Source organism: Rissa tridactyla, chromosome 8 (genome assembly GCF_028500815.1).
Source record: "Rissa tridactyla isolate bRisTri1 chromosome 8, bRisTri1.patW.cur.20221130, whole genome shotgun sequence".
In the NCBI taxonomy this organism is placed as follows: Eukaryota; Metazoa; Chordata; class Aves; order Charadriiformes; family Laridae; genus Rissa; species Rissa tridactyla.
Genome location: NC_071473.1, coordinates 34,106,753 through 34,134,538, shown reverse-complemented (window position 1 = coordinate 34,134,538; position 27,786 = coordinate 34,106,753). Strand labels below are relative to the sequence as shown.

The following is a 27,786-nucleotide window of genomic DNA, read 5'->3' as shown; positions in this document are numbered from 1 at the left end:
TGAGACATTACATGATGCTGCTCCTGTTCACAGTCACTGAAACAACAGGCAGCTGAGGGAAGATGCTGGTGGTGGAAGGAACGCTTGAGGTTTTTTATCTTCCAAAGTATGTGGAGGGAAAAATGAAATCCCTAAATTGTTTGTGAAAGCTTAAATAGCCTTGATTTTAATAGGTTGTAATAATTTTTATTAAAGTGATTGGTGAGATAACTTTTGGCTTTCCAAATATTGAAAATAGTAGTTTCTGGTGGTTACACCTGAAATGGAAATAAGGACCATGGTTCATGCTATTTAAAATTATGCTTTTTCCAGGTGGACAAGTCTAACATTTTTGACTGTCTTACCGTAGCCATGTGTGTTTTCGTGGGGGGAAAAAAAATAATTCCCAGTGCAGTAAGTTGTTTTTTCCAGAAACATCAGTCTGCCATATTTTTCTAGCATTTAAAATCATTTTACACTTTCAAGATCTGAGCCTTGTTTTCAAAGACAATCTGCTAGATTTGGTATTACAGATGATAATTCCACTATGCTTGTAGTAGTCAACTTAGTAATGGAACAGTTCATAAGAGGACATTTTACAAACAGAACATTGTGGAGTAAAAAAAAACCAAGACGGGGATTTTTCTGATAAATCATAGCTGTTACTAACTGATACAGATTTTAAGTATTCTTCTGGTACCTGGTACGTGGTAACACTGAAATCAAGGCCCTCTGAAGCTGACCATGTCTGCGTAGTAAGTGCTAGGCACTATGAAAGTACCGTAGATTTATTTGCAGAAGTGGTTTGTTTGCCACTGGTGCTGCTGAGTTCATGACAGAGATTAAGAACATTTTGCATTCCTACTTCATGTCGTTCCTATATAGCACCTGAATTTTGATCTCTTTTGATGTGAAAGCACGATGGTTGCCAAATTGATAGGTGGTTCCTGAATTTTCCAGATGAGATATCGAAACATGAATGTTGATTTTGCACAAAGCTTGAGGTTGTACTCGTGCTTGGAAGTGAAAACTGAGTGTAAAGAAAAATAGCGGTAAAAAGCCACATACATATTGCTTTTAAGCTTTACAGACTGTTCCAGTCTTCAGATCCTTTATCCCTACTGCTGGTTCCTGCTGGTGCGTGGTTCTCCTGGGGACGCGGGTGCAGAGTGCGTGCCCTTCCAGCTGGCTGCACTGTTCCACGTCTCTCCTGGCCTCCTGCCGGCGCCCCATCGGCCTTCCACCGTCCCACCTCGCTGATGCTCTGCCAGGCCCGGAATTCCTGACTGGAGGGTGGGATCTGAAAGTTAGACGGCACGGGGTAAGGCGCAAGAATCTGTTGAGCAGATTTGAGTTTCGCAGTTGAAGATACCATTTGCATATATGTCCACAGAAAAGGTAATTAAAATATGGTTGTGATTATAGGGCGCAGATCCCTCATACTGTTTTGTAGTATGTTGCATATAGAGTGCTTTTTGTCGGCTGACAGCATGATTTCTTGATTTTTATTTTTTTTTAATAGTTAATATTACTACTGTTTGAGGCTAGAGACGATCAGATGATATCACTTTAAAGGCAGGCACCAGCCAACTTCATTGCAATTGTGTCATGATCCAAGAGCAGGCTTTGGTTTATATCATTTTTATACCAGCGTGTTTCGGGACTGAGTGTTCCTGAACTTGCTGAAGTACCGTAGTGCTGCCCAACATGCTGGGCTTGGCCACTATTTTAGTCTTCTTAATTAAAAGACAACTCCTGTCGGTTTCCAAGTGACAATCTGCCTGAGTGACAACTGGGGTTTTTTTGTTGGGTTTTTTTTTTTTTTGTGTGTGTGTGTGTGGTTAAAATGTACATCTACCAACTTTTAAAATATGGTAAAAAGAGTGAAAAAAGCCTGTAAGCTGGTTATAATAACAAAATACTGATTTTAATAATTTTTTGGTATCTTTTTGTTGCTTATGAGTACTTAGCTGACTGTTGGAAGCCTATGTACAAGTCTGAGTTTCCTAACCAAGATAACAATTTCTTCATTATTTTCAAGGACAACTTGATGTTTTTACAGTAAGAAATATATCATTTGTTAAATATAATTGAGGATAGTGTAGGGAATTCAGATTCAAAGTAGACTTTAAGCCTTTTTAGGTTTTCTGGAAAAGGGTAAGCATCACAAAATTGTGCAAAAGGCAGTAGATGACATGTCCAGGAGGTAACTACCATCACATCTAGTACATCAGTAAGCAGCGGGACATTTGTTCTATTTTATTCACCTACTAAGGGGATATTTGCTCAGGTTTTAGGAGAGTACAAATACAATTGGAAGTGCAGCTTTTCTTCATCCTGAGAGTCAAAGCTCCATTATTTTTTGTTTTGCTAATTACCCAACCCTTAGTTTGTTATATAATGGTTTGCTTTTAACACTTTATTGGGGATGCATCACATCATTTAAATAAAGATTTGCGTGAATGACTGACATCCAGAGCTGGATGAATGTCCGCAGACCATCTGCTAAAACTCAGCTTCCTGGTATCCAGTACTGAATTTTGAGCCAAGTTTTCAAAGTATGATTTTCTCATGTTTTCGTGGGGTTACTGGTCTGCCTTTGTGTGGTGGTGTGGTGGGGTTTTTTTTCTGTGACTGAAAACAGTAACTTAAAACCATATTGTCCCAACGACCAAGCCTGCAAACTGCATCATTTTTACAGGACCTACAGCAAAATAAGAAGATAAAACAAGTGCTGCAGAGTGCCTGTACTAAAATGCCCCAAATGTTTGTCATGGTGAATAACGGGAAGAAAATGACTTTAAGAGTATGCAGAGTGAAGCCTGCTCCATCGTAGGCTAATCCTGTAAGCCTGTGCATGTGGACAGACTTGTTCCTTACATCAGCAGGGCCCCTACAGAGCATTACGTTACTTGGGCAATTTGCTGAACTAAAGCAAAAAGTGCTGGTCCAAATAAATGACTCTGCTTTTTATGTAATCCTGCTTACTAAAACAAAAGTTTAATTGCATCATTAGTAAGAGCTGCTGACACTATTTTTACATAAAAATTGAAACCGCTGCTACTAATAAAGTGGACCTTAGTGACTCGTACTGTTCTTAATATTTTTTTCCTGAAGAAGTAAAGCCGGGTGTAAAGGTGACGGAAAGAAAGGGTGTCTCCTTTTAACTGTCGTAAGGGAACCCGTTTTGGGAATATCAACAAGATACAAGAGGGGGGAGAGGCTGCTGCTGAATGGCAGTTTCCCACCCTTTGCACCCACTGTGCAACAACCAAATAGTGAAGTTCCTGGCTTTTCCCTCACAGGGCAGATTTCAGTTGCAGAAACCTTCATGCTTCTAGAAAATGCAAATCCTAATCAATACTCACGTAACAGATCTTTAAATACCAGTTCAGAGCAACAGCTTTAGTTACTAATTAAGCCCTGTCCTGTTTTCCCCGGCAGCCACCAGACTGCCACTGCTGGGATTCCTGATTATCCCACCCCTTTTAAGCATGTTTGGGAATGAGTATAAGGGATTTTCTTTTTTTTTTTTTTTTTTAAATAATCCATTTCTCTGATCCTTAATACTGACTCAGTGGTTAATTCCTCCTTTACGCTTCTGTGAAAATCCCTATCTGCAACTTGCCGGGATTCCCTTTTGGATTTCTCCCCCATTCAGGCTTTGTTGCAGTGACCATCCCTGTTGGGACTTCACTGGCCAGAGACCACTATAATGTGAAAAGATGCCAGTTCCACTTCCGCTGTGCCTGGCATGTGAGGACTTTGTGTCTGGCTGTGTGCAAATACTGCTTAATCTACTTGTCTGTTTCAGTGAGCCACAAAAGTTTCCCGCCTATGTGGTAATTTGGCGGAAATAATGTGTAAAAGGAGTTGTGTATTTCACTTCCCATGTGCATTGAAGTCTTTCATGTGTATGCTGGGATCTTGTACAAGAGTTAAATGAATCGCTACAGTATTTTGGCTGAAGCGTGAAAGATTGTGAATGAAGAAATTGCCAAAATCACTCCTGGTAGCATACAGCGTATTGCTTGCGTTCAGCATATTGCTTGCCCTCTACCTTTAAATTACAGGAATTACTCTTAGCAGTGAGCTTAAGTTGAATAGTACAGTATATGAAAATACCTGTAAAGAAATCTTCATGATAACACAAGGCAGCTCACTAAAATTCTGAAGACTATGTATGATTTTGTTCTGGAATGCTAATGTTAGTAGCTTAGCCATGACTTGTCCCAAGTGCAATATTAGAAATTTTTAATGTAATCTTTTCTACTTGAATACAGTCTATATAAAATGTTATTTGTCCTATATTGCTGAAAAGATATGGGATCAAATTTCTTTCCAATAAATCTTCAGTTTAAAAAAAAAAATTTGCATACAGGTCTGCTTTGTTGTCATACATACCGTGAACACTACTTGAAATAGCAACCGCCATCATCCATTAGCTGATTTTAAAGAGGATTTTGTCTGTTTTCTGAGAATTGGCTTAAGGTTGGTTGTGGTTGCTGCAGTTTGAGTCCAGCACTCCATAAATGTTAGCACTAACACATCAAGAAATCCAGTTCTATTTTAAGTTGCAACCTTCTGAAGTAAGAAACTGTGCGCAGCTTCTCCCTCTGTTTCACCAACCGTCCAAGGGGGGAGTTTGTGTTCTTCCTGGTTTAGACATAAAGAACCTTGTGACCTGTCTATATTCCCTCTCCCAAGGGTAAAGATGGATACAGATCTGACAGGTTTTGCACACTCATGGTTTCTGTTGCTGAGAGAATTACTAACTTTCTGGAAAGCTGAAAAGCAAAATTTAACATCTAAAATGCCACAATGTATGCAGTAGGCTTCATTTATGTCCTACCGCAAAAGTGATGGCAGACAGCTGCCTGGTACGCTTCTTCAGTTCTCTGCTTGCGCTTCTTATCCTAGTCATCAACCTAAGACTGGCGTAGATGTCAATGAACTGAATCAGACAAAGGGGTTTTAAGGTTTCAGGGTTTCCGGGGGTGTCTACACGTTAGAAGCTGATAACCAGCAGGTGCAGTTTGTAGCCTCAGGTAAAAGCAGGTCCATGTTCCTACAGTGTTGTCTTTTGAAGCAATATACAATCTAACTGCACTTAAGCAAGCTCTAAATATTCACAGGAATAACTTCATGCTGTCATGCAATTAAGGATGGAATAAAAAAAATTAAATGCCTCATTTTTATTTAAGTGGTCCTTTGAAATGCATTATTTTCAAAACTGGAACTATCTACAGAAAAAAGCTTAAGCATTTCTAATTCCAGAGGATGCATAGTGCCTGTGATGATCAAGGAATGTAGTGGGCCGCCTAATTCCACTGTGGACATCTGATGGAGTGTTCCTGAAGCAATCTTCTGATCTGGAGCACCCACACGTGCGAGGCCAACACAAACTGTGTTTTCAGTAATTTCTGTAAGAAAGGAGATTAAATGCTTAATTTGTTGACTAAAGGAAAAAGTACTCAAAATGCTTAAGCTTTAACACTGCTTTCTTAACCCTCCAATTAATAAATCGTTGGAGTGGCCTAGAAAGAAGCTTGTTCTTCAAAGAAAATAAAGCTGTATCTCGGGGATGTTCATCAGCAAGAATAGGAAGGCAGCAGAAGTGGAATATGATATTCATTCTAGAATTATGTTCATCTTGAGGACACTACTGCTTCTGATTCATTCTATATAAAGGATAAAATGAAAGGATTTTCATTTTATAGCAGTATTTAAGGAACATACTTTTAAAAGGAGAACTATAGCTAGATGAATTTCTATTAGAATTTTTCTGCGACACATCTTTATAGCTGCTGTGATTTCACTTTTGGTCTTGATAAACACCTTTCCCAGTTTGCTCTTGACGAGTGTTAAGAATTCAAGGTCAAAGTCGCAGTTCTGCATCGTTGGGTTAACCCAGATTTGTGCTGGTATTCATGTAGAGCAGAGTGTGACCAGTCTAAATAAAATGTAGCAGAGATTTTTGAAGCTCGACTGATCTAAAATGCTCTGAATCCTTCTGCCTCCTGTGACTCTAATGGATCAAAGAGCACACAGTTAAAGATGGATAGAAACAGTACAGGGTTACCAAACTCAGGCTTTGACTAAACCTCCAAGAGCCACTAGCGCTCATTCGTCTGTGCTCACTGAACTACGCTATCTTCCAGCTCTGCCAAATCCATCTCATGACTAGGATTTAAGGCAGCCCAATTCCACTGCAAAGCAAGGGAATGCTAAGATTAAGAGGAAGGGAGGAGAGTTCAGAGGCTCATCAATGCGTGTGACTTGAGAGGGGGAGGAGCAGACTGAAATCTTGCAGTAGAAGTACCTGGTTCTTCTCCTTGGAGCCTCCTGTTTTGAATAATGGCAAGAAGCTGTTCTGCAGCTTGATTCACACTCATGTAGCGTGGTGGCTCATAAATCTTTCTTCCTCTGCAGGGAAAGAAAAGTAGAGAAATTTAACATAAACCAGTTTCATTATCCCTTGCGTTCTTACAGTTTATTTCAAGAAACTTCTAGACCAGCAAATTGAACTTAAACAGGCCTGAGGGCCTGGGCCTTTTAGACAAGAGTGGAATTTTTACAGAAGACAGAAGTCTTTTGTGCTCTCACCACACCTGTGAAACAGCGGGGTCTCCAGCTGGCAGATCATTTGAGTTCTAAAAGCAAATTCAGCTGCTGGAAGCAATATACAGGTTTTGCAGCTACTCCTGAAAGATGTGTTAGGCTTAAATTCAAGGGCAAACTACTGTTTTTCTGTCAAATGCCCTGTAGACAGATGATTACAGACTAGAAATGCATTCTTAAATGAAATGCTGCTTTCTTTGCCAACTGTGGATTCAGTCAAACAGATTTCATTTTGAAACTCCAGAATAAACAAACCTCAATGATACTGTGAGACTTCACAAATGTTAATTTAGACCAGAGTTACAGCATATGTATAAAGTAACCATTTATATTCGCCACTGTCAAAACATACAGATTGCAAAGAGATGATTAAGATGTGGCAAGAGCTTTTGTGAATACAGTTAAATGAACTTTAAACCATTTTCTATGTATTGCTTATTTAGCTGTTTAAAAAGGGTGGTATGTATTCAGTACTTCACACTGTTTATAGCCCGTGTAAGGAAGAATGAATTCAGAACGGTGTTTCAGCTATTAATCCATTTCAGGATGGGACAGAACAGCAGTAAAATAACACTTCATTTGCCAAGCAGAAAGCTTACCCCATTCTGACTTAATGCTTCTCACAGAAACAGTTCAAAAAAAGCTTATGCTGTGCTGCAGCTTCATTCAGCTACTGTAAATAAAGCCAGGTCCTATTGTAACGAACAAAATGTTGCACTCCTTTTAAGAAACAAAAGACCCTGGCCACTGAGAAGCACAAGAGGAGAAGGCAGGTAAGTTCAGCATTAGACAATGCGCAAAGAACTTTTGTTCCTTGTACAAAAAATCCTTCGTAGATACGCTGTGTGTTTCTATATATTTTCAAAATGGTGACTCACTTCATTAGATTCTCCAGAGACTGCTCCTTCACCTTAATATCTGTGGAACAAAACAGATATTACAACGCAGATTCCCTACAAACCTCCCAATTAGTTTTCTATGTAGGCAAAGCTTAATTTAATTAGCAGATTGTATAAACTTTATAAAAGCGTTTTAGCTATTCCAGGCAAAAGGAATGTGGATTACATTCTACTGTTTCACATGTTAATTAATCACAAAGTATTGGCATTTTATGCATGTTATTTTACCCAAAGATAGGGCAAGTTTCACAGATTTCAGAGCAACGTAGATGAATAAAAATACTGCGAAGTACACAAACAGCAGGTATATTTACCGTAGGATAGCTAAATGCCTGTGTGTCGAAGCACACCAGGGAACTGGGAGTACTCTTAAGTTATGAGTACATCGTGGTCACTAAAGGTAAAACCGTCTGACTGATCGACAGTGATTACATCACTGCCATGCAGGAACCTGACTTTCGTTAGCATTTCCTTCCTCTCCCAATCAAAATTTAGAACAATCTTCTGTTATGGGAAAAAAAACCAACTTGGGCAAAAATAAAAAAGAGAAGGTATCAGGTAAGACTCTGCACATCTGCAATTTTATGAAACTCCAACTGACCACAATCTCTCCAAGAGGCAATCAAATGTTATCTGTATTCAAGTGCTCCCGAAATATTTTCATAGTGAAATCTGGATACATTTTTAATCTTGATTTTAAAAAAAAGTGGTGCTTAAGTTACATGATCAACTCCTAAACCAAAGTGACTATAAAGAAAGGGGTTTAAAATGTAAATCTGCAAGATTATTTGTGCGTAGTTCACCAAGTTGCTTGTATGTCTGTGAAATCACTTTGAATTCAGAAGTTTATGAGCACTAACCTTTTTAGTGCAGATTTAGTCCCATTTGCTTATCTGGTAATCTCGTCTAGCTGGATAAACAATCAATACACAGACCAAAATGACTAAATAGTATTAAGGGAACAATTAACTTGGAAATTGGTAGTTTTCAGCTGTCAGCTACAATTGGATGCAGGTACCACAACTGACTCTGAAACATGAGATTTATAATTCAATTTTACAGTTTCAAAATTTTTACTCTCGCTACTGTGTAAAAAAATTAAAAAGGGAGATCATAGAAATTCTACAAGATTTCTATAGAATAACATATTATAGTTGTAATAATCTTTGTTTAAAACATACATAAAGTCATCCTTCTTTAAAACAAATTACCAAAATTGTGATTTTTAGCCAATTTTGAAAACAAACAACTTTCAAGGCATTGGAAAGTTTGATGTGCAGTGATGCTTACACATTTAAATAGTTTCCTGCTCAGGATTCCTCCAGTTACCACAGACTTTGTTTTTACTTAAAATATTAATTTATTTAGCACAGACCGATCCCAGCTGTGTCTAAAAGATGATACAGAAAGATATATAGCTATATATACAAATATGCAAGTATCTTGTAGTCTATATGTAGGCAGTTCCACAAACTTTAAGGAGTTGCCTAGACTAGTAGAGTTACTCAGAGAGTGGCTTTCAGCCAAGGGCTGTTGGGTGGGGAAAAGATCAGCCAGCACCATGGCAGAGCCTGGGGACGCTGGTCAGGTAGGAGCAGGATTCTGTTTCAGCTCCATGATCAGTAAGGATTTTTTACAGCATTGAAGCTTCTCACGTGACAATCACCTCTTGCCAAAACATCCTTAGATAATTTAGAAAAGGGAAATCACCTTACAAAACAGAAATGTGGTTAAATGTACGATTTAGCTCCCCAGAAAGTCAGATGTGTTGAGCTCTAACCTCATTAAGTCAATAAAAGATAGCTGCTAGTCACTGCAATCTGAGCTGGATCCTGAGCTTGATCTAGCTTAAAATCATGCTGATCTTTAGAGCAAATATGGTCTTCCAGCTCCTATTTGACCTCTACAAAGACATAATTCTTACGGGATTTCTGAAGAGGAATTAAGAAATTCCTGGCCACTGTAGCATGAACAATGGCTGAACTGACTCCAAATACACGTATAGAAACATTCCAATTTTTGGTATTTTTTTAAAGATATACATTAGCTAAGAACATTTGTTTAATTGTAGACTTCATCTCATGCCTACCACTATTGTCTCTGGGTGCTGCGGAAGATGGTAGCTAAGGAACCGGGAGAGCTGCTGCTTACCAAGTAAGCACAGTGTGTGCATTCCATTCTGCCTGTTCTTCGTGATCTTGTCAAAAAAGCTCTCTGGCTTCCATGTATCGGTCCAGAAAACTATAGAAACTGTCTCTCCAAAATTGTACAACTGTAAAGCAAAGCAAATGCATTAACACATGCACAATAAGAAAAAAATAAGTAGTAGAGCATACAGAAAAATGCTATGAAAATCATGAACAACTGGCAACACTGAAAAGTCCTGAGCCTAGTTAATAAAGAAGTTTCATACTACAGGGAGTGTACTCTCCTATGAGATGCTTAAGTTTGCTCTTTCATAAATACACAACATTGCATTAAAAACAATGCTTCCTTTTAAAAAAGCTGCCCTGACCTTCTCTTGATGAGTTCTAGTGCATTCATTTGCATTTCCTCCTTTCTTTTTAGCAAAATCTGTAATTAGTAAACTGTTTTTTCTTCATAATAGAGATTTGCTGTGGTTCTTTTACTCTCCAAACAGTAAAGCATGTTAAAGAACAGCTAATGAACTACCTGTAAAGTTTTTACCTATCTTTGCATTCACAGAATCACAGAATGGTAGGGGTTGGAAGGGACCTCTGGAGATTTTAAACTGAAAAATGTTTTAACTGAAAGAGGGGAGATTTAGATTAGATATTAGGAAGAAATTCTTTCCTGTGAGGGTGGTGAGACACCGGAACAAGGCCAGGCTGGATGGGGCTTTGAGCAGCCTGGTCTAGTGGGAGGTGTCCCTGCCCATGGCAGGGGGTTGGAACTAGATGATCTTTAAGGTCCCTTCCAACCTGAACCATTCTATGATTCTATGAGATCACCTAGTCCAACCCCCCGCCAGAGCAGGTTCATCCAGAGCAGGCTGGACAGGAACGCGTCCAGGGTTCTGAATATCTCCAGAGGAGACTCCACCACCTCTCTGGGCAGCCTGTTCCGGTGCTCTGGCACCCTCAAACTAAAGAAGTTTTTCCTTATGTTCAGACAGAATTTCCTGTGTCGCAGTTTGTGCCCATTGCGCCTTGTCCTGCCGCTGGGCACCACTGAAAAGAGTCCAGCCCCATCCTCTTGACACCCACCCTTTACATATTGATAAGCATTGATGGCTATATGGACTGACCTCCCCACTTTCTCTGTAAACCTGGAAGGAAAAGCTGCTTTTCCAAGTTCGCTCCAGGAGGCACTGTGTGTGCTCTGTTGGCAGAGGACCCGCTGTAGAAGCAGCTGTGGCAGCTCCATGCCATCTGGGGATTCCCCTACACATACTTATTTTACTGCGGCATTAGGTTGAGGTTTTAACTCCTTTACACTGGCAGAGCAGAATTTGTATCAAAGCAGAAACACGTTTTCAAGGGACCAAAAGCTCAAATTTTAACCATTCATGCTGATAGGAACAGCATTTATTCAAAGATTCCTGGAATATTACTGAAAACGTTTCCTCTTTTAAATATTTCATTCTAGCACAAGGACAAGAACATGCAGCGTACATTTCACAACCTAAAGGTTCTTCCAGTAAACTAAATATAGGTTGAACCAAATGAATTGCTCCTGATGTAACTTTTTAACTATTTCAAGGCTGTGTTTTAGAAAAAGAAAAAAAACAAACCACAAGCTGTTTTGCCTATTTTTCATATGGCTAGCTAGAACTTTTTCCATTTTGTACCAAATCTGAAGAAAAACTATTAGAACAAGGAGTTTCTCTTTCTGCCCTTCACTGTTAGAGCACCTGGGAACAAGTTAACCTTTACTCTCATTGGTAGTACACTTTCAGTCATCAACAACTGCTGAAATGTCCGGTCCCAGCCTAACTAACCAGGTTACTATCTGCCACCTGAAAGCCACCGCAGTCATTTCCCAAAGAGCAGCAGCAGACCTCCTTCACTGCAGAAAGTGGCCTCAATTAACCTCAATCGTTATCCCTGTCCCTTTGGCATTTTGATAACCTGGAAGACAGAAACTTCCACTTCTGTCTTTTAGCAAAGAAAATGATGTGCAGAAAAGGGTAAAAGTTACTATCTGATAAGTATTTTGTTGGAAATCAGAGCTTTTAAACCCCATGTTAAAAACAAGTTGGGCATTCAACTTTATACCCTACAGCACTTCTGATTGTTATTTTTCTCTTTTCCATTGATCATTACAAAGATTCTCCATCATCTTTGCCAGCAAGAAGTTAAGCAAGTTATCCTTTTTGTGCAAACACTGCCAGTCAGATTCACTGAATCTGTCCTTTGTTTACCAGGTTTTGCATGAAAACTGAAGACTGAATGTCAAAAAAAAAAAGAACAAACCATTTTTGTCAAAATGGCCTGTCCCTTCAGTAGAAATAACTTCAGAATATCTTCACGAGTATTGATATCATAGAAAACTCTACTTATAGTCTCAAAAACCACTGTTTTCTCAGCACCTGGGCAGCACAGAAGTAGCTTCTACACCAACAAGATGGAACGGGGCATATTTTATTGCCCGCCTGGAAATGCCTTTGCAACTTATACCCCTCTACTAACTAAACTTCTAAAGAATAGATTTCCTAGCATTAACGCATGCATATTTTACCTTGAAATTAAAAAGGGAAAAATACTACTTTGGAAGCTTTCTGGTACACCAACAACCTATGAAGGCTGTGGAACTGAAGCAATAAATGGATACCCCTGTTGTGCTTGACTTCTTGTAACCAATTACCTTACAAGCACTTCTACAGACACAAACAAATATTTCTTTCTCATCTAGCAATTGATCTCTGCAGACGTGTGACATACATGCAAACACAGGCACTGCTCTTCCACCAGAGCAAGCCTGTGTTAAAGAAGCAACACATAACAGTATCAGAACTTAGATTTTTAACTCCCTCCCTGTACCTCATGTGGATTCAATTTGTTCCTAATACAGTTTCCTGTGCTGTGGTCTAATTTCTACCTCTTGAAATCTAGCATGAAGTATCACACTTTTAAGAAAAGTCTTGCTGCAGAGAGCAGTAAATACCAAAAATTCCACTACTATCCTAAGGATTCATCAGTTACAGAGGACAGCAGGTCCACCAGAGCCAGAGCTCACTGAAATTAAAAAAGATTCTCTCTACCAACCATAAAAGACTGAATAGGGGCCCAAAATTCCAGAAATCATGCTTGTTGTTGGAATAAAATTGTGACACGTTTGTTAACCAAGATGTATTGCAACACAACTAAGGATTAATGTCATGCTTTGAGATTGCCAAGAAGTTTAATAAGACAATGAAGAGCTCTGTATGTTGTCAGTGAAACAATCATGCTGTACAGTTGCTGGCACAGCTTTAAAGAGAGGCAACAGTAAATGAAGTTTCCCAGCGGTCTTCTGTGTGCTGCACTCTACATTAAGCAGCTGGGGTTTAGGAGTGGGCAAGATCTGTTCCATACAAGCTAACACATCTCAAGCATCACACTTGCACTAATCATCAGATTTGTTGGAGTGCCTACATTCTGCTCAGGCACAAAAGGGCCAGAATTTCAAAGGGGCTCAGTGAAATGGTTGGACACACATTTCATGCTCTCAGCTTGGAAACTGACCTTCTTACCTTCTCCCTAATGCTCAAAAACTTCACAGAAAAATTTCAAAAGGTCATTTTGAAAGACCTCAGTCTTTGGAAATACCCCTCCCCCCCCGCCCAAGTAGTAATTGGCTTAAGCAAAGCTTTGTGCACTTGAATTTTGCAATGCAATAGCTGAAGTCAGGAAAGGAAGCCAGAACTCCCTACTGCGAGGCAATGCCGTCTGCTGTCTGCTAGAGTTTTCTGCCTTTCACAAAATACTGCAGAAAGCAGTTCTTAACTCACACTTTCATCACCTCAGAATGAGCTACAACTTCACACATAATATGAAAGAACGTCTGACAATTTTTAGTACTGAGGTGACTGTTTTCAGTTAGTATTTTTAACCCTTCTATTAATGATATTTCTTATTTTGCTTGTTGTCTATATAAGCAGAATTGATTGCCAGTTGAGAGGCTGGAATAAACTATGAGAGACAAAGTGCTGCACCATGATCTCAGCCCGGAAAGCCTGCAAGCAAGTGAAATTCCAATGAAACTGCTGAGCAACTTTGTTAATGGCCAGTCTGAATGACACCAGACACCTCAAGCTATCCAGATCAACAGTCCTCACTTAAAATACTGGTGTGGCTAATCACCACAAAAATATAGGGCATAAAAAGAAGGAACAAGTTGGGACTAAATAGGGAAATTAAAAAAGGAAGATCCCCCATCCCCTCTAAAAAGTACTAGAGCAAGCAGGAGAGAAGATGCAAGATAATATTAAAGGTCAACAGGGCAACAGCTGCAGAGAAACCAAGAAGTAAACATTTCAAAATGTAAATGTTTATTTTTACAGCATCTTTCCCAGAATTATTGCTGTATCAGCTGCAATGGTGACAAAGCAATTCTTTGCCTGCCTCCTCTCCTAAAATTTCAAACAGCTTCAGAACTGGATAGATGTCAGGGGAAGAAGGTAAAAAGGAATCTTAAAAAGGACCCGGCACCTGTATCCACCATTTACAGGCAAATGCCTGTAAACCCTGCAGGACTGAAACACTACTCAGCTATGTTCTGTATAGAGATGGTCACAGGTTACACTGCAGATAGTTCTCACAGGACCGGTGTGTTCTGCAAATGAAGATACTGCACAGCTTGATCACATCCGCTGACAAACACCAAAAGGCTCTTTCTTCTGAAATGGAATTTGGAGACTGTAGAGCACCTTGCATTATCCTAGGCTTCTTCTTGGTAAATCGCAATGAACAGAAAAGCTAAGACATGTTTTGTTTATCTTTGTCATAAGAGTTTTGACATGACACTATGCAACGTTCATCCTCAAAGAAGGAACCTAACAAGTCAGGTTTTTCCCCCATCCTCTGCAACACATCAACAACCCTTCAGACCATATACATCAGATTAAAGGGCTTCTGCTGTTCTTTACATTATATACTGTTGCCAGAGAACAGATTAGGAGGTAGGACATTCATCAACAAAGAGGTAGCTAGAATCAGTCAAGCTTCATTTTTGCTTGTAATTGGTCATATGAACCAACCACAAGCCTAGCTCTAGCCCTTTACGCTATCTTACTTAGTACCACGGACCTTTAGCAACTGTGAATTTCTCTCATAAGAACCTTCACATGAAATTGAAAGCTTTTACCATTCACACATATGGGGTTATGACTCCTTTTTGCACTGCAAGCCAAAAGATTGGCTCAGCTGTCCCAAAAACCTCCAGTCCCCTTAGCACATGCCAGAGAGAAAGGAACTGTGAAGAAAAGGATGTTTGGCAGAGGGAAGCCCACTCCACATGACTGCAGTCTTCAGGAGGCAGCTGAAACAAATCACATAAAAGCAGCTGAAGGGAAGAACACATTTGTTTCTTGGCTATCTCCTAAGTGCCGATACAGGAAATAGCCACTCCACAAGCAGAATAAAATTCAGCTACCAAAAGACTCAGAAACTCCAAGCAAACTTGAACAGGACAGGATTTTTCCCTTCAAGGTAATGTCACCTTATCTTTAATAACCTTCTAGGACTCTTCCCAGTAACATCAAACAATGATTCCTTCCTACCCTGGTCACTTGGGTTACTAATCTGAAATGGAGATATCTAAATGGAGAAAAAAATCTATTCTGATTAGATGGATGTTTCTGGGTCATGTCCGCTAGAGAAAAGTGGCACTAAGTTGAACAGCAGTTGCGAGTAATAAAGTAGTGTGACTAGCACTGATTTAACCTGAATTGGTTTGAGACACAAATACCACCTTCTAAAAGGGTCGGAAGCTGGTAGTAAGTCAGAAAACCAACCAGTGATGGAAAACAGTTTGTTCTAACTGTCAGTGAATAAAAACCCCTTTGTGTAGAGGCCCTCCTGTTAGAGCAAAGAGTATTTTTGAAGATCAGGGCACAGAGAGAGGGTGGAACTCAGAGGTTCTGCTCCTACAGCTACCACAGGTTTTCTATTTGACTATGAGCACAATGAGTAATGATAGCATCCTTCAGCTTTCTTATCTATAAGTAGTATTTTTCTACTTGACACTGAAAATGTACTCATCTGTTCAGTAAAGACTCAAAAATAATAGTAAGCACTGCTTTTGCATTTAAGTGATCAGCTAGTAGTGAAAAGACAAAACTATTTTATAACTGTAATTGTCTTACAAGAATTAACTGGACTGCAAAAAAAAATCAATATGAGTCACTGAAAGAAACAAGGGGACATGCAGATGTTTGTTCTGAAGCTATTCAGGTGGAAAGTGGGTATGTCTCGAAAGAAAGGCAGGTCTTTGCCACGATGTGTTTTTTTCTAGCCACCCTACCAAAATACAAAGTAAATGCTTTCAAAACTAGCAACACTAGTCCCATGGCTTGCCTCTGGCTTTGCCCTTTAGTTCTCAATCCTCTTTCTTTATGGTAATGCCATTATCTGAAGCCATTTCAAGTTGCATCATTCCTTCACATGCATCACAGGTCAGTATGATGCAGTCTTCCTCGTGTGTTTGACCATCCACACTGCTCTCTCGAAGACACATTACCAGAACTGGATCTAAGAGAATTGCGTCCTGAGAGCACCCCTGTGGCCACTGACCTTCTCAAACTAATTTGGATGTCATGCAGATTAGGAAGGTAGGAAAACGGTGTAAATTAGAGATCCTGAGTTTTCTGCCTCTTTATTCTAGGGCTAAAAGCCTTATCAATCAATCATCCCTATTCTGAAAAACAAGTGTAGGTATGGATAAAGCCATGGAAGTCAGGCTAGGCTCTCCCTTTGCTCTCAGCTTGCAGTGCTGAATCCTAGTCGGATAGAGCCAAGGCAAAGTCTTGCTCACAGCGTAGCTGAGCTATGGTAGAACAGGTAAACAGAGGTAAACTCGTTACCTAAAACCCTAAGCTTTCCAAAGGTACAGAACTACAGTGAAGCTGATGCTGAGGAAAGCTGAACTGCCTCACTAGTTACCACCTACTAGAAGTGCTCTCTGAGAATTTTGGCCTTCCCCTCGGGATCTCAGTCCCCACTCCCTGACTTCCCTGGCAGTGTGCATAGATACTAAACTGCGTTAATTTCTTCATTGGTGGCTGTTCCCCACTACAACAGGAGTCACAGTGATCAACATACCTACATGTCAGATTCCAGACAAAAGAGGTGAACCTGCAGAGAAAATGCTAAGAGACACTCCCACACTTTTCCTGGCTTCTCCCCTGCCACTGTATTCATTTGTTTTTGAGGGAAAAGAGGTTCTTCAGCTTTGGGGAAAAAAAAATAAATCTGACACAGTGAAGCATAGCAAGAACAGCGTAAGAAAGGGAGCCACGGCAAGTCATAGAGTCTTATGCCTAGTCAGACTAATACTTTGGCAAGTTATACTATCCCTTGCTTTCAATAGCTATAGCTCATTGTATCAATCTGTGAGAGCTTCCTAGAAGTTCAAAAAGTTTAATTCTCAAAACTAAAATACCCCCTGTTCTTTATACAAATGCAGTCTTCACCTGTGCAGCCTTCAAAACAGTTGCACTGACTCTGTTAAATGGTCAAGATGGTAAAAAAAAAAAAAGTATTTGAAAATAGATATTCACCCTTCTTTACAATTTGGCAAGAAATATATCTATGAATTGAAGGTGACAAACTGTCACTAATGCTCTACTGATTTCAGTAACTCACTGCTGTACAGGAAAACTGCACAACTACCCGAATGTTGTTGGCTGCACAGAAACATTGCTCTGATGACACGAGACATGTTCTTTTGTGAACAGAGTGGGCTGTAGCTGCATTTTACTGAGGGCCTAATCAGCAGTTACAGCTCACTACGCACATGGCTTTCAGAACAGCGTATAAAGGTGTTTCCTGTTTTTCTCTAGTAAGAAAGAAAGAGGTTTTGTATCACAATCAGATTAAAACAAGAAAAAAAGCCAAGCCTTTTCTGTGGTGAAGCAAAAGAGGAATCCCTGCTATACTTGACAGCAACTTTTCAATTTGAAACACAGTAACTCCAAAACTAAATTGATGGCAGGAGACAGCCATGCAAGTAAAGACTGTTGAAAGAAATTATAAACTTCCACCACAACTCTAATTATATCAGAGGCTGCTTTTTTGTAAGATACCTCTCACTTGCTGCTTATGCCTGTAAGGAGCAATGAGGAGTTAAACACACAGCTGGTTATAGTCTGTCCGGTAATACAATATGATCACTATTTCCTATAATGCTTTATACAACAACAGGAATGTTGACTTATAAGAAGGCAGCCCCTCCCAAGCCAGAATGGAAAAGGGGACTAACGCCAGAGTGAATAACATCACATTTCCTTCTTGGTCTGTTCCCTTCAGCATGGGATAAGGGAATAGTAAACTAATCTCCAAAACTTGGCATATGTGAAGTTATGGTCTGTTCACAACATATTCCCAGTTAGTTTTCTGCTCTTTTTTTCAGTTAACCTAGAAGCTCTATATTTCTCTTTCCTATGCCTAGCTGGAGTTGTGGGGGAAGCAAACTTTCAGAAAGCTTAGTCATCTGTTCTCTTCGGGATTATAAGCCTTGCATCTTCCTTCCTAATGAATGTAAAAGAACAGTGAAAAGATAGTGGGTAGTAGAAACTACTTGTCAACAGTTTGACAGCAGAAGCAAACTTTGCACCACCATGAAGCCAAAAGGGGAAAGGGTGAGCCCCAGCCTCAACCCTTGTGTTACCCGCCCCAGTAAGTGCAGTCATGCGACAGCTGCCATCTGTCTGCTGTATGTGTAGATTTTAGACACCAAGGAGCCTATTTCCTTCCTAAAAGATAATTTTGCCCAAGTCTTAACAGCAACAGGCAGGCATCACTAAGAAAGTGCTCACGGGAAGAATTATAAGGAATGTGAATCCTATGCTGCTTTCCCATTAGCGTTCACATCTCTGAACAGGCGTCAATGCAGTGTTGCTGAACTGCCAGCTCAGACAGGGCTCTCGCATTTCTGAACCACTCAGATGTGATCAAAGACAGAGATAATACCCAACTTACTGCAACAGATTTTCTGCTGCTGGGCAGCCTTGAAATAAGGCTATTGGAGTTTGTCAGTGCAAATTTCAAGGTGTCACTTCTTTTTTTGAAACTCAAAAATGGTGTTCTTTTATGCTAAGCTAGGAAGGAGTGCTTCCTCCTTCAGTGATGATAACTTATTGTTCAAACTCTCAATTCTTGTCTGTAGTACACTTACATTCCTGTGCTTGCTTTCTGTTTTGGTAAACTGGGAGCTTGGTTTAGCAGTTCCCATACAAAGAGAACCATTCTTAACCTTGAGAGGGCAGGTTCTGTGTTAAAGTAATGAATGAAAACAAGAGGGGAAAGCTTCAACTAATTCATATGTGATTAGTTATGATACAGACACGGCCGTAACAATTTTCGTGCAGGAAAAGTAATAATGGGCCTATACATGTGTAAATGGAAGCAGTGAAGTATTTTCTTGGGGGATACTAGACCTCTTCTACTTTAGCAATTCAAGAAGCACAAAAACTGTCATTTGTTCTTCTAGTCCTTGGCTAGGCAAATCCCTCCTCTCTCAGCAGGTGGGCAGAAAGTAAAGACAGGTCAACGTCGGAGAGAAAGAATGCAACATATACAAGATTTTGGAATTAGTTATGATCTAAGTTGGGCATGTAGGTAGGCTTGTGCATGTATTCCTTTTATGACAAGACCAGCATATTTCTCAACAGGATAACAACCTAATTTAAGAATAAAATTATCAGGTGACCATCAGTAGTAGAAGGAAGCCAACACGAGCAAAGCTTTATCTGTAAAATAACTTAAATATCAAAGTCTCCTGGGGCAGAGGGAAGTTAAACAGCAGAGAAGAACAGAAGTGTTACTATTCATTTACTCATGCACTCATCAAAAGGGACTTTTGCTGACATGGAACGTGCTGAAAAGGAAGTGTTAACAAATTCTGACAACAGAAGTGTACAGTTGCTACAGATCTTCAAACTTCAGATTGCAACATGCACTGCTACAGCAGTAGAAGAGCTCCCGAATTCTAAGTTTAGCAGTTGTGCAATAGCATATATACAAAAATATTACCTGTAAACCACAGCAGCCCACTGCATTCATTATCGAAGCATTATGAATGACCGTGTATGGAATACCCAATTTTACTGCACGTAGTACTAAATCACTGTGTGTTGTGGCCCTGTGTTTGGAAGAGAAAGGAATTACAGGTTGAAAAGATAAAGTGACCAAGTGTCATTAGCATTATAGTTTCGTTTTGGAAGTAAAATGAAACCCTTCACAACTAGGGCAAGGCAGAGGTGCCAAAAGGGCAACAATAACTTGACTAATTGTTACAGGAAAGTAAAAACTCCAATAAGGCTTCCATATGTCATCTTCCCTAGCTGAAAATACAGGCATCCTCAGTATACTGAGGTTCTTTGCAGCTTTCTGGCATAATTTAAACTGTAACACCAACACAATTGTTACTTTTTAAAGTAGCTTTGGCAAGTACTTGAAAAGGAAAGTTCCCTTTATCCTTTGTCTTCTGCAGATGTCTGTTGGACATCTGTTGAATTTACAACTCTTCTTGGCATAGGCTTCCACAAAACTCCAATATTGCCTTACTTGCTGCACAGCCAGGCCGTCTCCTATCTGCACCGGTGCACGCTAGGAAAGCAACACACTCCAGCAAGAACTTCAAACACACTGAGGTAAACTGCATGCAGTACTTAGTAAAAACATCCTTAGACTAAATCAACTTTTATAATATTTAAGCCGAATTATTCAAATTCATAATGCCTAAGTTTGAGTGATCAAGTTTATTCTGAAATAATTAAGAAAATTCTAGTTAGGCTTAGAACTGAGCTAAATTTGGCTCCAAGTCTAATGCTCAATAAATGCCTTGCAGTGACTGGTGCAAGTGTTACTGGGCTTGTAGTTAACGCAATTGGGATTGGAGTCCTTCTAAGATGGTAAGTATATATAGATCCAGCAAATCTTTGAACTGCAGCAATGTTTACATATGTATCTTTCTTGCATGTATGCTTACATACATGCTATGTATGCTTGCATACGTGCTAGGCACACTCCATTTTCCACATGAAATATGAAAATCCACCTACCCTACCCCTTGCCTAAATTTATCAAACCTGAACAATGGCCTTAAACAACTCATTCCCAAGACATACCACACATTTCTGTGCGGCCATTCCAAAGAAGGAAGCAAAGAAAGAAATAGTGTATGCCAATCAGAATAATTAAATAGGAAGACTGCTTTCACCCTAGCCTGGTTCAGTTACCCTAACAGAATTCCCCTGATTTTCAGTCTGATAATTTTGACACTGCATGTCTGACTAGCAGCAATCAGTAGATCAGGTGCTTCAGAGCGGAACACAAATGCGTCAGCAGCTGGCAAGGTGGTAAGGATCAATCATATAAAAAAGAAATCAATTTCACTGGAAAAAAAAAAAGAGGAATCTGAATTTGGGAAATCGGAGACCCTGGTACAAACAGACTCCCAGACCTAGCAGAAAGCAGTGAAGTGATCTAAAACACCACTTAGGTTAGTAAACAAACTATGTGCCTGACTTCCACAAGCAAAGGTGTATTAAGAATGCCTGCTCTAAGAGAAGAGGGGACTAGTTTTACAGCCTTGTATTACTCCCTTCACATACACAGGACAAGGAGCACTGGAGGATTTTGTGGTTATGCTAATATTGACCAAGGGATCAGCTGGCTTTATTCACTGAAAACTGCTCAGCCAGTATTTTCTCCCAGTAGATCTGTCCATAATGACTATAGTTAAAAGCAGAAGTGCCCTCATGAGCACTTAGCTAATATCAGCAAAGGCTTCATGGAGTCAGCCCTCTGCACCTAGAGCTATACTAGTATTTTCTGTCACCGATGCAGATTTTGAGCTTTATGGGTAGTAATAACATGAATGTTAGCACCAGGCTAGATGAAGGTGGGTCTTCCAGTACACTACTAAAATTGTCAGGTTCCTGCTAACGCATCCATTGCTGTCACTACGAATGCAGATAAAAACTTGCAGTGAACAACACTGAGGAGAATGATATGGGCACAGCTTGTTTTATCACTTTAACCATTAACCACCAACACCTGAGACTTTTTAAGGCTGCCAAGTACTCTTCTGACCTGCAAATATACTTGAAACTCTACGATCGGCTGCAGTCATACGGCTTCTATCCTCCTCCCATATCTCTTCTCTTAGGACAGAAACAGCCAGTACTCTTCCCTAGTAAACTCATGAACCCCTAAATCCTTAGGGCCCTATGTGGGCATAGGAGCAGTTCTAGCTGCAATATTAAGAGCTAAGAACATAAACATAAATGAGAGAAGCAACTCATTCAAAAAAAGTGTCGTTTTCTACAATGATGTAGTATGTTAATCAGAATTAAAACACTGAAACTAATGATAACTGAGGCAGATCAAAATACTGCTTAAAAGTAGAAATTACATTTCAATACATCGTAGATTTTTTTTTTCATTTTGTGTACTTATATCAGAGCACAAGGGTACAGGTAATGTGGCTCTACGCTCTACGTGAATCCTAATTTTAATGTTAAGATGCACTGAGAGTACAATTAATATTTTTGAATCATCGTCTGCTAGCTTAATATAATAATCTCCTGCCAATTCCCTTCAACTTGTATTTAAATAAATTATCTGCTTTTGACAGATGTGCACATTGCTCCTCTTTTTCATAAACTCTTTCTATTTTTTCACTTACAAATAGGGTGCTCAGTGATTTGATTTTTCTTGTGCCCCTTAACACTGTGGTATAAATCTTGAATCACCAGCTGGAGACTAAAAGCTCTTCTCTGTGGCTTGACATTACAGATTGATGATGCCTGACTGAAAAGACAGAAGGAGATCCTTCTGGTGATAGAAAAAGACTATACTTTTCAGCGGGAATAAAAAGTGGAAACAAAAGGCTTAATAAACCAAAATGAGAAGACATTTATAACGGCCTAAGTGGTTTTAAAAAGTAGCATATATCAAAGCAGAAGCACTGTACAACCAACAATCAGTATTCATTGTAAAACAACTGAGCATAAAAGCTGCAGTTTATAAGTACAAATAGCAACTAAAAGAATACTCTCTCAAAACATAGCACATGTCTTAATTATGTGATATCCTAGAATTTCTTCTGTCAGCAGATAAAACCTGAAACAAAATATTCTCTATAAAAGCTAGCATGGAGAATGAAATGATAAGTGACTGCTGAAGGAAAGATTTATACATCCTGGAGGGTCCACATTCCTATCTATAAGGGATATCTGGGCAAGAAAACTCCAAAGCAAGATAAAGTGCAGACAATTGCATGTATATTTGTAATGCAATAACAAATATACAAAGGCATAAGAAGTGCTTCTGGTCTGAAAATCAGCTTCTTCATAAAAAATTACAGTTATGGAGTTTGGCTTCTTCCTATTGAAAAAAGAGAGCGATCAAGCTAGAGCAATAATTAAAATGTTGCTTTGTCTTACCCAAAGGGATCTCCAACTACAAGAAATGCAACATCACAAACATCAGCTTCTTTTAAAATGCTGTCTGCCTCTTGTTCCACTGTTTCTCGGTCAGCCAAAATCAATTCTCTTCCATAAAACTCTTCCTAGAAATTGAAATTAATAAGAAACACCAAAATAAAATACTTGAAAGTGTTTTCATATCTCTGTGCGTGCTTACTCAGGAACACAGACAATGGACACTGGGAAGGCCAACTTTATTATTCCCCCCAAGAGTCTGACCCATGTCTTGAAGAACCCTGTCTCCCGTTGCAAGAACACCTAAGCTTCCCATAAAGCAGCTCCTGAGTTGACAAAAATTAGTCAAGCATATTACTCTAATACTGACTTGGGTCTTTTATGCCTTCTGTGTCAGTTGAGGAGCTGTTCCAGAAGCAGTTCAGTCACACCTGCATACTGAAGGTACTTGGGTGGACTCTAGGTATAGTTAATTTAACTGGTCATCCTACGATAAGGCATCCCCCTTCACAAGTCTGAGCCGAACTGCTTAGGTTAGTTACAATACTGACATCAAACCAGATACAAATACGACACTAGCTATACCAAAACCTAGTTTAGATTTTTTCTTTCATACATTGTAACTAACCACATCTAAGTAATGATTTAATATTAATCTTTCATCTTCAGTTCTCTGTAAGAAATACTTTACCATGTATACAGGTAAACATGTATTAGATTGCACCCTTTGCTTTCCTTCAGCAGCTCAGTAATTATTGTGTCTCTTTGTATGTTTTAAATACCATTATTTCCAGAATCAACCTCATGTGTAACAAAACTTCAGTTAGTTCTAGAAACATGTTATCTGACCATCCTGAACATACCTGTCTCTGTAAGTCATATTTTACCATATATTTCGCATGGTCTTTATATGATTAGATAAAGGTTCTTTTTCTCAGGGCATAGATGAAAAAGGTGGTTTTGTTCTAAATAGTATTCAGAAAATGTGGGTGATATCATAAATATTAACAAATTGATAAATCTATTAATCAGTTATGATCCAGAAAGATTTTCCTCTGACTTCTCCTGTGACTTCAGTGATAGATTCATCTTTGTCCACCAAGAATAGTGAATTGACAAGACAACCATCACACTTGTTCAGAAGCGGAGTAGTGCTTCCAGAAAAAAATGATGGATTGGATGCAATAGCTTGAGTACTCACTTACTGGGTTCGGTTCCCTTTTCTAAAGATGACTTCCTCGCTATTTTTGGTTAAGTTTCTCCACCTCTGTAAAATGAGGATATTATTTTGCTTGAGAAACAGACTGCAACCTGTACAGATGCGATAGAAAGGGGACCAAATAAATGTATAAGCAAATCTTGTATCTGTGATTGAGAACAGTTGATGGCCACCCTGGAGTACTCCTGAGGTCTATACTAAACAAACTCCAAGAAATTTTGACACCCCACTTATTTTTATTAGGTGTCTTACACTAGATGCGCATTAGTAAGTAGTAGGGTAGCAATAGGAGCTGATCTATAAAGCAAAGCACTCTGTGCTGAGAATACAGTAACAATGCTACGTACATTTTGGTGAGTTTACCATTAGACCAGAGTAACTTTAGTCCAGCACTGTAAGTGAATGCACACTATAGAGCATATCAGATGCATCAGCAAAGGAGGATTTCCAGAAAATCCCTCCAGGAAAGAGGGATTCCAGATCTCTTGAGAGCTTTCCCATAACTTTTCATATTGATTAGGAGAGGCTGACCTTCAGATTACTAAATAAAACATTCAGCATTGTCACTTGTATGTGAACTGGGCTGTAGTATCGACACTTGGTGATTTATTCCTATATTCCCTCTTAGGCAAGATAGCAACTTTTACTTTGTTTTTATTCATCATTTTTCCCAAATTACCTCAGATTTGTATGAGGTTTCCAAAAGACTTAAAACAGTAAAAAACCAAAACAAACAAACCCCCAAGAATAACCACACCAAAAATATTCAGCATTTTTCTTGCTGTTTTATTTTCAGCTGGCTAGGAATCCATCATTTTTTTTATAGCAAATGCAGATTTTGCAAAGTAAATGTATCCAAGTAATCATTTCTATTTTGCAATTTTCCAACTATCCAACAATTAAAAAAATAACATTTTGTTTTGAATGGATTGATTTCAATTCAGATTGCTTCAGTGTATTGAAAAAACAGAAAAACATGGAGCGTATCTTAATTTTAAAACACAGCAGATATACCAGAGATGGCGCCAAATATTCTATGGGAATTGTACGTGGAAACCACAAAATGCTGACTATAAGCTAAAAGTCTCATGTACTGTAGGTACATACAGATGTGTATACAATACATTATGGCTATACAGCATCCAAGACCCAGAGAGCATCTCTGTATAGTACTACACAGTTTATTTGGAGATGAGATCTCTGTTCTTTGGGCAGGTTAGCCCATTTTTTGATATTATTTCAAGACTGAACTTTTTCTATCTGATGGGTGAGCCCATCAGAGTTATAATTTGTACGTTTTTACTACTGTCTTCTTCCACAAGGCGTGTTTACTAACAAAAAGCTTATCTCCGTGTTGTTCAGCAGCCCATCTCTCACTAAACTGTCTATTTTCTGGAAGTCATGGGCTGTCTAGCCTGGCCCACAAGGAAACACGGAAACTTGAGATGCTCCAGTTATTATTCCCAGCAGGTACAACACCTCAGGCTGATAGAGAGGTTCAAGGCTCCAAAATATGTATTTTTCTGGTATGTATTTTATTTATTTTCTTTAAAATTTGATCAGACATTTTTCTGACCAAGTTCTCCAAGATTTCAGGATTGCCAAGTTGCTAGAATTTAAGATGAAAACTAGTGTTAAAACACAAACATTACTTGCAGGAGGGAAAATTTATTTTTCGTTCCGGTGTTCTCACAAAGTGGTGAAACGATTTTCTCAGTACGTGAAGGTCACGTACGCACTTTTCCCGAGAACATGCACTGTCAGTTTCTGCTGCGGGCGTTACCGGCCCGCCAGCCCCAGCACCCTCCTCAGGCTTTGCGGGAGAGGCCTCAGGGCTCTGCCCCACACCAGCGCCCGGACCTACCAGCGCTTCCTTCCCCACCGTGAGGACGGACGTGTAGGCCTCCAGGTACACCCTGCGGCACTGCCTCACCACCTCCAGCCCCTTCACCGTGATGTCCTTGGCATCTCCCAAGCCCAGCCCGACCAGATACAGCATCCTCGAGGCGGCCGTTACAGCCGCCAGGCCCACAGCCGCCGACCGTCACCTATCACGGGAGGGAAAGGGGGATCAGCCGGGGCACCTCACTCCCTACCACGCCGCCGAGGCCTCACCCCGCGTCTCCCCGCTCCTGTCACCCACCCCTTGGCTTCCTCCCACCCCACAGCCGGCTGGGCGCGCCCATCCGCCGCCAACGGCCCCTCTCCCACCTGCCTCCCGCCGGCCGCACTGCCGTGCCGCTCTCCGCGCTTTGCGGCGCCGGGCGGCCGCAGGGGCTGCCGGGAGTTGTAGTCCCGTGTCCCCCCCACAGCGGCGGGGCGGGCGCGGGCCGCCGCCGTTAAGCATGGCCGCGGCGGAGGGGGGTGGGGCGCACGGCTGTCCTGTGCTGCCGTTGGCCAACGGCCGGAGCATCCCGGTGCTGGGGCTTGGTAAGTGCCGCGGCGGGGCCGGGCCCAAGGTCGTACCGCAGACGCCTCCTTCTGAGAGGCGTCGTGAGGCGGCCGGGCTCACAGCAAGGCTCGGCCGGCTCCTCGCGGTTTGGCTCTGCCGCCGGCCCGGCCTCGGGCCCGCCGCGGGCAGGCTGGGCTCGAGGCTCCTCCTGAGGTGGCCTGGGCTGAGCTGGGCCTTGCGGTCCTCCAAAGGTTTATTTCTTACTGGGTGAACCTTCGTTGCCCTGTTAAATGGGACCTTCTGGTGCTCCTCCTGCTGCCCCACAGCCAGGCAAGTGGGAGGACAGGCACTTTTCTGCCTGGGAGTACAAACCTCCTGCCTCCCCCAAGGTATTACTCGACGTTTTTGTTTTGTTTGTTTTGTTTTATGAGGCTTTTCTTTAAAGCGGACTTTCAAGCCTGAATTTTACTGGAAGTTGGGGTTTTTTGTGGGCCGCACCTGTTGCGGTTGAAGGCTTGTGTAGGAATCTCAGCACCGTGTTAGAGTCAGGCAGCCTGTGAGAACTTTGTGCCCTGCGGTTGCAGGAACGTGTGGCCTGTGTGTACACTGAAAAAATCCAAATGCTGTTAAGCCCTGGCAATGCATCAGAATCTGGTGTGCAATTTTTTTTTTTCTTCTTGAAAACCAAGGTGTAGTGGCATACTGGAATTTGGCAAACACATGTTTTTGGCTGTTGCTCGCACAAGTGTGTATGACATTTTTAATAGGTTTTTAAGAGAAAAAAAATTGTGACTGAAAAGATGAAAACACAAAGGGAAATTAATTTTCTTATAACTTGTATTTACTTTTGTTGTCAACTTGTGGTAAGAAATTCTGCAATAGAATTGGTTAAACTCTGAAGAATTTGGGTTTTAAAATGTGAACATGGGGAAGAAATTAGAAGTCCTTGTAAGACCATGTCTGCGTTAATGCTAGTGGTAGTTCAGGAAAGCTATTGCGTTCAGTCCTAGCAAAACAAATTACAGGCCGACCAGAATACACTCCTGCAATGAGAATTTGGGCCATA

General features: G+C 40.4%; 2 protein-coding genes across 5 annotated transcripts in view; one reads left to right on the top strand and one right to left on the bottom strand.

The window, feature by feature from the left end:
* Window positions 1-164: 164 nt before the first annotated feature.
* DPH5 (diphthamide biosynthesis 5) lies at window positions 165-26,678 on the bottom strand. The gene is made up of 9 exons (XM_054213029.1): window positions 26,540-26,678; window positions 26,193-26,376; window positions 23,113-23,237; window positions 19,694-19,802; window positions 9,651-9,771; window positions 7,479-7,518; window positions 6,302-6,405; window positions 4,384-5,402; window positions 165-1,279 (listed from the first exon to the last, which is right to left on the bottom strand). Exons 2-8 carry the CDS (start codon window positions 26,325-26,327, stop codon window positions 5,179-5,181), a joined length of 858 nt encoding a protein of 285 aa, XP_054069004.1. The 5' UTR covers window positions 26,328-26,376; window positions 26,540-26,678; the 3' UTR covers window positions 165-1,279; window positions 4,384-5,178.
* Window positions 26,606-27,786, top strand: part of LOC128914258 (uncharacterized oxidoreductase ZK1290.5-like) — a 49,872-nt gene continuing 48,691 nt past the window's right edge. For all 4 annotated transcript variants that reach the window (XM_054213028.1, XM_054213025.1, XM_054213026.1 and 1 more), the window contains exon 1: window positions 26,606-26,758. In XM_054213028.1, the coding sequence (XP_054069003.1) occupies window positions 26,674-26,758 (85 nt within the window). In that variant the 5' untranslated portion in view covers window positions 26,606-26,673. The remainder of the gene's footprint in view (window positions 26,759-27,786) is intronic.

Excerpts from the sequence above, each read along its gene's own strand:
- DPH5 (XM_054213029.1), bottom strand. The coding sequence starts at position 26,327 with ATGCTGTATCTGGTCGGGCTGGGCTTGGGAGATGCCAAGGACATCACG. Across the intron at positions 19,803-23,112 it reads GTAGTTGGAGATCCCTTTGG|GGCCACAACACACAGTGATT; the intron begins GTAAGACAAAGC and ends TTCCAAACACAG. Across the intron at positions 9,772-19,693 it reads TGGGCTGCTGTGGTTTACAG|TTGTACAATTTTGGAGAGAC; the intron begins GTAATATTTTTG and ends TTTGCTTTACAG.